This window comes from Neophocaena asiaeorientalis, unplaced genomic scaffold, assembly GCF_003031525.2.
Source record: "Neophocaena asiaeorientalis asiaeorientalis breed wild unplaced genomic scaffold, Neophocaena_asiaeorientalis_V1.1 scaffold256, whole genome shotgun sequence".
Lineage (NCBI taxonomy): Eukaryota > Metazoa > Chordata > Mammalia > Artiodactyla > Phocoenidae > Neophocaena > Neophocaena asiaeorientalis.
This window is the reverse complement of record NW_020185324.1, coordinates 7,728,080-7,738,687: the sequence shown is the minus strand read 5'-3', so window position 1 is coordinate 7,738,687 and position 10,608 is coordinate 7,728,080. Positions and strand designations below refer to the sequence as shown.

The 10,608-nt window shown below is 37.5% G+C and overlaps 1 protein-coding gene across 1 annotated transcript; it reads left to right on the top strand.

The window, feature by feature from the left end:
- Positions 1-8,988: 8,988 nt before the first annotated feature.
- DMAC1 (distal membrane arm assembly component 1) lies at positions 8,989-10,345 on the top strand. The gene is made up of 2 exons (XM_024734290.1): positions 8,989-9,282; positions 10,137-10,345. The coding sequence occupies exons 1-2, from the start codon at positions 9,009-9,011 to the stop codon at positions 10,199-10,201; spliced, it is 339 nt and encodes a 112-aa protein (XP_024590058.1). The 5' UTR covers positions 8,989-9,008; the 3' UTR covers positions 10,202-10,345.
- The last annotated feature ends 263 nt before the right edge of the window (positions 10,346-10,608 follow it).

The following is a 10,608-nucleotide window of genomic DNA, read 5'->3' as shown; positions in this document are numbered from 1 at the left end:
CATCTACCAGAACACAAGCACCAATCCCCTCCACCAGGAAGCCTACATAACCCACTTAACCAACCTTACCCATTGGGGGCAGACACGAAAGAAAACAGGAAATTTGAACTTGCAACCTGAGAAAAGGAGACCTCAAACACAGCAAGTTAAGCAAAATGGGAAGACAGAGAAATATACAGCAGATGAAGGAGCAAAGTAAACACTCACCAGACCAAACAAATGAAGAGGAAATAGGCATTTTACCTGAAAAAGAATTCAGAGTAATGATAGTAAATTATCCAAAAGCTTGGATACAGAAGGGAGAAAATATAAGAAACATTTAACAAGGAACGAGAAGAAGTAAAGAGCAAACAAACAATGATTAACAACACAATAAATGAAATTAAAAATTCTCTAGAAGGAATCAATAGCAGAATAATGGAGGCAGCAGATGGATAAGTGACCTGGAAGATAAAATAGTGGAAATAAGTACCACAGAGTAGAATAAAGAAAAAAGAATGAAAAGACTTGAGGACAGTCTCAGAGACTTCTGGGACAACATTAAACACACCAACGTTCGAATTATAGGGGTCCCAAGAGAAAAACAGAAAAAGACAAGGACTGACAAAAATTTGAAGAGATTATAGTTGAAAACTTCCCTAATATGGGAAAGAAAATAGTCAATCAAGTCCAGGAAGCACAGACAGTCCCATACAGGATAAATCCAAGGAGAAACACACGAAGACACATATTAATCAAACTTTCAAAAATTAAATACAAAGAAAAAATATTGAGAGCAGCAAGGGAAAAGCAACAAATAATGTACAAGGTTACAATGTATAAGGTACAATGTATAAGGTTAACAGCTGATCTTTCAGCAGAAACTGTGCAAGCCAGAAGGGAGAGGAAGGACATACTTAAAGTGATGAAAGGGAAAACCTACAACCAAGATTACTCTACTCTGCAAGGATCTCATTCAGATTCGATGGAGAAATTAAAACCTCTAGAGACAAGCAAAAGCTAAGAGAATTCAGCACCAACAATCCAGCTTTAAAACAAATGCTAAGGGAACTTCTCTAGGCAGGAAACACAAGAGAAGGAAAGATGTACAATAACAAACCCAAAACAATTAAGAAAATGGTAATAGGAACATACATACTGACAATTACCTTAAATGTAAATGGATTACATGCTCCAACCAAAAGACATAGACTGGCTGAATGGACACAAAATCAAGACCCATATATATGATGTCTACAAGAGACCCACTTCAGACCTAGGGACACGTACAGACTGAAAGTAAGGAGATGGAAAAAGATATTCCATGCAAATGGAAATCAAAAGAAAGCTGGAGTAGCAATTCTCATATCAGACAAAATAGACTTTAAAATAAAGACTATCAGAAGACACAAAGAGGACAAAACATAATGATCAATGGATCAAACCACAAAGAAGATATAACAATTGTAAATATTTATGCACCTAACACAGGAGCACCTCAATACAAAAGGCAAAGGCTAATGGCCATAAAAGGGGAAATCAACAGTAACACAATAATAGTAGGGGACGTTAACACCCCACTTTCACAAATGGACAGATCATCAAAAATGAAAATAAATAAGGAAACACAGGCTTTAAATGACACATTAAACAAGATGGACTTAATTATATTTACAGGACAACCCACCACAAAACAACAGAATACACTTTGTTCTCAAGTGGTCAGGGAACACTTTCCAGGATAGACCATATCTTGGGTCACAAATCAAGCCTTGGTAAATTTAAGAAAATTGAAATCATATCAAGTATCTTTTCTGACCACAACGCTATGAGACTAGATATCAATTACAGGGGAAAAAATGTAAAAAATACAAACACATGGAGGCTAAACATTACACTACTAAATAACCAAGAGATCACTGAAGACACCAAAGAGGAAATCAAAAAATACTTCGAAACAAATGACAATTAAAACAAGACGACCCAAAACCTATGGGAAGCAGCAAAAGCCGTTCTAAGAGGGAATTTTATAGCAACACAATCCTACCTCAGGAAACAGGAATCATCTCCAATAAACAAGCTAACCTTACACCTAAAGCAATTACAGAAAGAAGAACAAAAAATCCCCAAAGTTAGCAGAAGAAATCATAACGATCAGATCAGAAATAAATGAAAAAGAAATGAAGGAAACGATAGCAAAGATCAATAAAACTAAAAGCTTGTTCTTTGAGAAGATAAACAAAACATAAACCATTAGCCAGACGCATCAAGAAAAAAGGGAAAAGACTGAAATCAACAGAATTAGAAATGAAAAAGGAAAAGTAACAACTGACACTGCAGAAATACAAAGGATCATGAGAGATGACTACAAGCAAGTATATGCCAATAAAATGGACACCCTGGAAGAAATGGACAAATTCTTAGAAAAGCACAACCTTCTGAGACACAACCAGGAAGAAATAGAAAATATAAAGAGACCAATCACAAGCACTGAAGTTGAAACTGTGATTAAAAATCTTCCAACAAACAAAAGTCCAGGACCAGATGGCTACACAGGTGAATTCTATCAAACATTTAGAGAAGAGCTAACACCTAGCCTTCTCAAACTCTTCCCTAATATAGCAGAGGGAGGAACACTCCCAAACTCATTCTACGAGGCCACCATCACCCTGATACCAAAACCAGACAAAGAGGTCACAAAAAAAGAAAACTAGAGGCCAATACCACTGATGAACATAGATGCAAAAATCCTCAACAAAACACCAGCAAATAGAATCCAACAGCACATTAAAAGGATCACACAGCATGATCAAGTAGGGTTTATCCCAGGAATGCCAAGATTCTTGAATACATGCAAATCAATCAATGTGATACACCACATAAACAAATTGAAGGAGAAAAACCATATGATCATGTCAATAGATGCAGAAAAAGCTTTCAACAAAAGTTAACACCCATTTATGATAAAATCCTCCAGAAAGTAGGCATAGACTGAACTTATCTCCACATAATAAAGGCCGTATATGACATACGCACAGCCAACATCGTTCTCAATGATGAAAAACTGAAACCATTTCCACTAAGATCAGGAACAAGACAAGGTTGCCGACTCTCACCACTATTATTCAACATAGTTTTGGAAGTTTTAGCCACAGCAATCAGAGAAGGAAAAGAAATAAAAGGAATCCAAACTGGAGAAGAATAAGTAAAACTGTCACTGTTTGGAGATGAGATGATACTATACATAGAGAATCCTAAAGATAATACCAGAAAGCTACTAGAGCTAATCAATGAATTTGGCAAACTAGCAGGATACAAAATTAATGCACAGAAATCTCTTGCATGCCTATACACTAACTAATGATGAAAAATCTGAAAGAGAAATTAAGGAAACACTCCCATTAACCACTGCAACAAAAAGAATAAAATACCTAGGAATAAACCTATCTAAGGACACAAAAGACCTGTATGCAGAAAACTATAAGATACTGGTGAAAGAAATTAATGATGATAAAAACAGATGGAGAGATATACCATGTTCCTGGATTGGAAGAATCCACATTGTGAAAATGACTATACTACCCAGAGCAATCTACAGATTCAATGCAATCCCTATCAAACTACCAACAGCATTTTTCACAGAACTAGAACAAAAAATTTCACAATTTGTATGGAGACACAAAAGACCCCGAATAGCCAAAGCAATCTTGAGAAAGAAAAACGGAGCTGGAGGAATCAGGCTCCCAGACTGCAGACTATCCTACAAAGCTACAGTAATCAAGACAGTATGGTACTGGCACAAAAACAGAAATATAGATCAATGGAACAGGATAGAACATCCAAAGATAAACCCACGCACCTATGGTCACCTTATTTTTGCTAAAGGAGGCAAGAATATACAATGGAGGAAAGACAGCCACTTCAATAAGTGGTGCTGGGAAAACATTCCCTAACACCATACACAAAAATAAATGCAAAATGGATTAAAGACCTAAATGCAAGGCCAGACACTATAAAACTCTTAGAGGAAAACATAGGCAGAACACTCTATGGCATAAATCACAGCAAGGTCCTTTTTGACCCACCTCGTAGACAAATGGAAATAAAAACAAAAAGAAACAAAGGGGATCTAATGAAACGTAAAAGCTTTTGCACAGCAAAAGAAACCATAAACAAGACGAAAAGAATGGGAGATAATATCTGCAAATGAAGCAACTGACAAAGGATTAATCTGCAAAATATACAAGCAGCTTATGCAGCTCAATATCAAAAAAAAACAATCTAATCCAAAAATGGGCAGAAGATCTAAATAGACATTTCTCCAAAGAAGATATACAGGTTGCCAACAAACACATGAAAGGATGCTCAACATCACTAATCATTAGAGAAATGCAAATCAAAACTACAATGAGGTATCACCTCACACCAGTCAGAATGGCCATCATCAAAAAATCTACAAACAGTAAATGCTGGAGAGGGTGTGGAGAAAAGGGAACCCACTTGCACTGTTGGTGGGAATGTAAACTGATACAGCCACTATGGAGAACAGTATGGAGGTTCCTTAAAAAACTAAAAATAGAACTACCATAAAACCCAGGAATCCCACAATTGGGCATATACCCTGAGAACACCATAATTTAAAAACAGTCATGTACCACAATGTTCACTGCAGCACTATTTACAATAGCCAGGACATGGAAGCAACCTAAGTGTCCATCAACAGATGAATGGATAAAGAAGATGTGGCACACAGATACAATGGAATATTACTCAGCCATAAAAAGAAATGAAATTGAGTTATTTGTAGTGAGGTGGATGGACCTAGAGTCTGTCATACAGAGTGAAGTAAGTCAGAATAAGCAAACAAATATTGTATGCTAACACATATATATGGAATCTAAAAAAAAAATGGTTCTGAAGAACCTAGGGGCAGGACAGGAATACAGATGCAGATGTAGAAAATGGACTTGAGGACATGGGGAGGGGGAAGGGAAAGATGGGAAGAAGTGAGAGAGTGGCACTGACATATATACACTACCAAATGTAAAACAGATAGCTAGTGGGAAGCAGCCGCATAGCACAGGGAGATCAGCTCCTTGCTTTGTGACCACCTAGATGTTTCGGATATGGAGTGTGGGAGCAAGACGCAAGAGGGAGGGTATATGGGGATATATGTATACATATAGCTGATTCACTTTGCTATACAGCAGAAACTAACACAATATTGTAAAGCAATTATACCCCAATAAAGATATTTTTTAAAATGTCTGAGAGAAAATGTGTGAGCTCATTATGAAAAAGACTAAAATGATACAGAGGAACACACAATAAGATATGAACCAAAGAAAAAGCATTCCATGTCCTTGGACAGGATGACTCAACATCATAAAAGTGTCAATTCTTCCTAAATTAACCTACAATTTTCACACTAGTCTAATAAAGATGTCAGCATCACTTTGTCAGAATAATCAAGTTGAGTCAAAAGTTCATGTGGGAAAATAAACAAGCAAAAATAGCCAAGAGAAGTCTGCAACAGAAGAGTAATAGAGAGGGATCAGTCTCCAAGTATTAACCCATTACAGAACTTCAGTAATTACAATAGTGTGACACTGGCACATGGATAAACAGAGAAATCATGGAACAGAATATGAAGTCCAGGAATAGACATACATTAATATATGGCATTTTAGAAAATGTGGTATTTCAAATAGGTGGGGAAAAGGTGGACTATTTAATAAACAGTGTTGAGAAAAATGGATCAGGGAAAAGAAAAGGAAAAGAAAAAGAAAATCTGATTCCATTCCTGACAGCTAGTAATAGGATAAATTCCAAACATATTAAAATTTTAACTGTTTAAAAAAAAAAATCCCAGGGGAAACCATAGAAAATGGAAGGCCTTTCTATTTATGACATGAATCTCAAAAGCTATAAAAGTAAAAACTGATAAACTCAATTACAGGTTTTAAAAATGTGCATGGTAAAAAGTACAACATGCAAATTCAAAAGGCAAATATCAAATTGGGAGAAAAAAATGTGAATTGATATCACAAACAAAAGGTTAATCTCACTAATTATAAAGAGTTCCTAGAAATCAATGAGAAAAAGACAATCCAATGAGAAAAATGGGCAAAAATATTGACAGTTCACAGAAAAGGAAATACAAATTGTCCTTCAATACACATAAAGAAGCTCACTTATAATAAGAAAATAAACCATTTTCACCTATCAGATTGGCAGAGACTGAAGTTCAATAATTCACTCTTTTAGGGAATTGGGTAGGGAAACAGGTCTTCTCTTACTTGTTGGTGAGAGTGTAAACTGGTACCACTTCTATAAAGGGCAATTTGATTCTGTTCATCAAGCTTATAAATACTATACCCTTTTAGAAATATATTCTAAGATGTATATGTTTGTGATATGATGTATGCACAAGGTTATTTATTGTGGCACTATATATAATAACAAAAGAATGGAAGCAGTCTCTAAATGTCTATTAATGTCCATCAATATATGAGTATAGTACATCCATACAATGGAAGCCTATGGAGCCATACGAAAGAATGAAGAAGATCTTTACTCACTGACTGTTAGAGAATCATCTCCCAGATCACTGGAGGAAAGGTGCACACAGGTGCACAGAGATAACTCTGAAAAGATACACAGGAAACTGGTATGGCTGGCTGTGTTGGTGAAGGGGAACTGGACGGCTGGGGAACAGAGTGTGAAGGATACATTTTATTAAGTACCTTTTCACGCCTTTTGCATTTTTAAAATCTATGGGAGACGACATAGGCCTTGTGAGTCATACGTGCAAAATGAACTGTAGAGATAATAAGTAGTAAAAGAAATAAATATAATAGAGATAATGAGGTAAAGTTAGCTTTCAACCTTTTCCTCCTATGTCCTTCCCCCAAAATGCACACTTCTTCCTCTAATTACAATTTTGCTTCCTTTCACTGTCCTCTACCCTTATTCTCAGACCCTACTGTTTCATTTATCTTAAGAGGTATCAGTGTTTCCAATAATTTTCCAATCAAAATTATATAAGTACATTTCAATTTGTACTATGTGCAGTTCTAGAACATGGACTCCATAGAAGCCACTGAGAGTTTTGGAGGCATATCACAATAGCACAAAAAGGTTAAAATCATTCATGTGAGGCAATCATAAGAGAACAAACACATCTTTTGGAAGGTACTTTAAAAGAACAGTAGTTAAAATAAAATCTTGCCTGTTATTGGCCAAAAGTATTGTAGCCCATTCTAATAATATTTGTTTGGAGAATTAAAGATCTCATCTCCTGACATTCTTAACTGTTACAAGCACACTAAAGAAGGTAAGCTTTTAGATAAAATATAAATTAGTAAACTCACATACCTAATAACAATGATATCCATGGAGATGCACAATCCCATCTATTGGGATATGAGAAAATATTAAAATTTCCATTTCTATTATTTAATCTTATCCTTATAATACTGTATAAAGTAGTATATTAATATATAATTTATAAATAATAAATAGGCATGCATAAATTCTATTGCAGGCTCAGTCTTTTTTTTTTTTGGCTCAGTCTTTTTTATCCATAGAATGTAATCAAAATGTTTGGTAACCACTGCCAAATGATTATTTCTTTCTCACATATATAAGAAGAAATCAAATGTACTATAGAATATTTTATCTGAGCACAGCAAGAAGCAGCAGCCATAAACTATGAATTTCTAAGCGAAATACTGTTGAATTCATTTGGTACAGCACTTAGCATAATGTTATCTAAAGAGATTACTAATACATAATAGAATTTTGAAGTTAGATATCACCTATTTCAAATCTCATTTCAAACATGAGGTAACTACAGGCCGGAAAGAATAAATAACGTTCCCAGTGTCATATGGCTGACTCGTAGTGACAGAGCTAGGTACAGATCACAAACTTCCCAAAAGTTTGTCTTTCTACTACACAACACACGGAGATATAGATTTATTTATTTATTTATTTATTTTAGGGTAAAGGGGATGGTCTTAGTAATTAAGCAGCAGGCAATCTAGTATTCTCACTACTTTATTTTCTCCTATTTAACCATATCTTTATTTTTGTCTTTTTAGTCTACCCAAAATCACATCACCGTTTTAGAAAGGTGAAGAGTGAATTTCTTTTTATCTTGTTAATTTTTTAAGCCATTCTAAAGGAGAAAAGTTCAAACCTGAAATTAATCCTATTTTCGCCCATCTTCTCTAACAGAAACAACCTCTGAATTCTAAATGCCTTTGTTCTTACCAATAATCCTCTGAGAACAACCCAGAACAAGAAACATATACCCAACCCTACCCGAAAGAAAGGAAAGGTGGGATGAAAAATGCTACAGCGAAATTAAAAGTGTTTATGCAGGTAATTCAAACCCACTTTTAATACCCGTCTTATATTTGTGTAGTCCCTTCACATTATGTACAGGTAGCGTTTAAGAAATTTGATTCTATCTTCACACGTTGGGTCTACTACGGCTATGTCACGTAACCAGTTTTGTCACGTATTGGGAAACTGATACCGTGTTGGGTCGGGAATAGCAAATGGCATAATGCAGATAATCGCTTAGCAAAGTGTCTAGCATACAGTCAGGCACAAACTACTTAACTCTTTTTAAGTCAAACACCTCCAACCTTTTTAAGTCGAACACACAAACAGGTGAAGTGACATGCCCGAGGTCTCACCTTTCCTGTTAGGACACTTAGAAACCCAGACTTTTCCTCTAAGGAGACTGCGAGTTGAGACATTTAGGGAGTTGGCTAAATTCTTAAAAGGACTGGGAGGGAAAAAAAAAAACTGGCCTCCGTCAGGGCCAAGGTTTTCTCCACAGAACACCCGTATAGTAGTCCACCTCCGTCTTTTCCCTCCTCCGAGGCAAGCAAGAACTACATTTCCCAACGGCCCTCGGGCTGCTTCCGGTGCAGCGCGCCAGCGCTCAGTTTCCGGGCACATCTTTTACGTCAGTTCGTGGGAAGGTTCCTACGATTGAGACCGAGCTCCTAATCATGGGTTCTTTCGTTTCCCAGCCACTTGAGCCAGTCAAGGACGTTGCGCCTCCTGAGGTCGCCTCCTCCGCCAACCCCGTGCCCGTCATTGCACCCGGAGGGCCGGCCCCTCCAGCGGAAGCCCCTCTGTTTAATAACTGCTGGAGCTGTCGCGTGCTCTCCGGGTCCGGGCTGATAGGGGCGGGCGGGTACGTGTACTGGGTGGCACGGAAGCCCATGAAGCTGGGATACCCCCCGGGTCCAGGCACGATTGCGCAGATGGTCTTCGGCATCAGTGAGAGTTTGGGGCACTACCCTTGGGCTGGGGGAAGAGGGAGAAGAGGGGCGCAGCCACGTGGGCGGGGGCGGGGCGCCCGGGTTGGCCACGTGGCAGCAGGCATTTACCCCCCTCCCCTAAGATGGGGGTGAGGAGAAAAAGTTGTTGGGAAGCTTTTCTTTCTTTCTTTTTTCTTAAATCACAATATTTTTTTTGAGAACTCTTACTAGCCTCAATCTTTTTAATCCTACCAAAAGCTATTAAAGATAGGTATGAATATAGTAGTCCTATTTTCCTTCACAGAGAGTTCGAAGTCAGACACCCAGGATATGACACAGCTAGCCTTTGATTCCCAGGCTTATCTGTTACCAAAACCCATGCTTCTTCTCTAGATTGTGGAGAAGGCCTGAGTGAGAGCACTTGACCTTGGTTTAAGAACTTTGGCTTTGAAGGTAGATTGTAGACATGGGTTCAAAGCCCACATACTAAGGTCTACCATTGGCTACTGTGGCCCACAGTTCTTATTTGTAACAATACTACGTGATTGTCAAGCTGTCGTCCAGTAAAATGTAGTGACTTTTTTAGCTCTTCAGACCAACTGAGTGAATAGAATTTTAAGTTTTCAGATCTCTTACCTTCTTAATTAGATTACCCAGATCAATTCCCTTTTAGTAACTTTCTTGCTTTGGGGAAGTAACAATTTTTTTTTCTCTCAACTTTCCTTTCCTGAGCTTCACTTTTCTGTAAGATAGAAATAATGGTAATTGTATCTTCAAGGAGTATTGTGAGGGTTAAATAAGTTGATATATATGAAAGCACCTGGTAAATTGAAGTACAACATAAAGAATAAAGTACTGTTGTTTTTTCCCTAGGCATTGCTTGCTGGGGTGTAGTCATCCTGTCAGACCCCAAAGGGAAGGCCTTCCGCACTGGTTGAAGTACCACCATTGAATGTGTCATCTGTCGGCGTCCCCGTGACACACAGAACAAGCATGGGGCGTATGGATGTTCTGGACAGACGCATGGACATTGGCAGACTTCAGTCCTGCAGATACTATAAGACTGAAGAGACAAACATAGGTTGTCATTCATCGGCCGTGAGTGTTTCTGGCCTTCGCAGGTTCCACAGGGACCAATAAATCCCTCAGAGAAGAGGTTCTTTGTGTTATTTGAGGAAGGAGGGTATAATTTTTTAAAAATACAGAGGAAATGATAAACCAAATGAGAAAGTGAGCTAAAGTTATTTTAAATAGTTCTATCTACTTCTCCTATGGTTGGGTCAACACCTACTATCCACCTCATCCTGGATAGGCATCATGCAATAGGCAGAAGTACATAAAACAT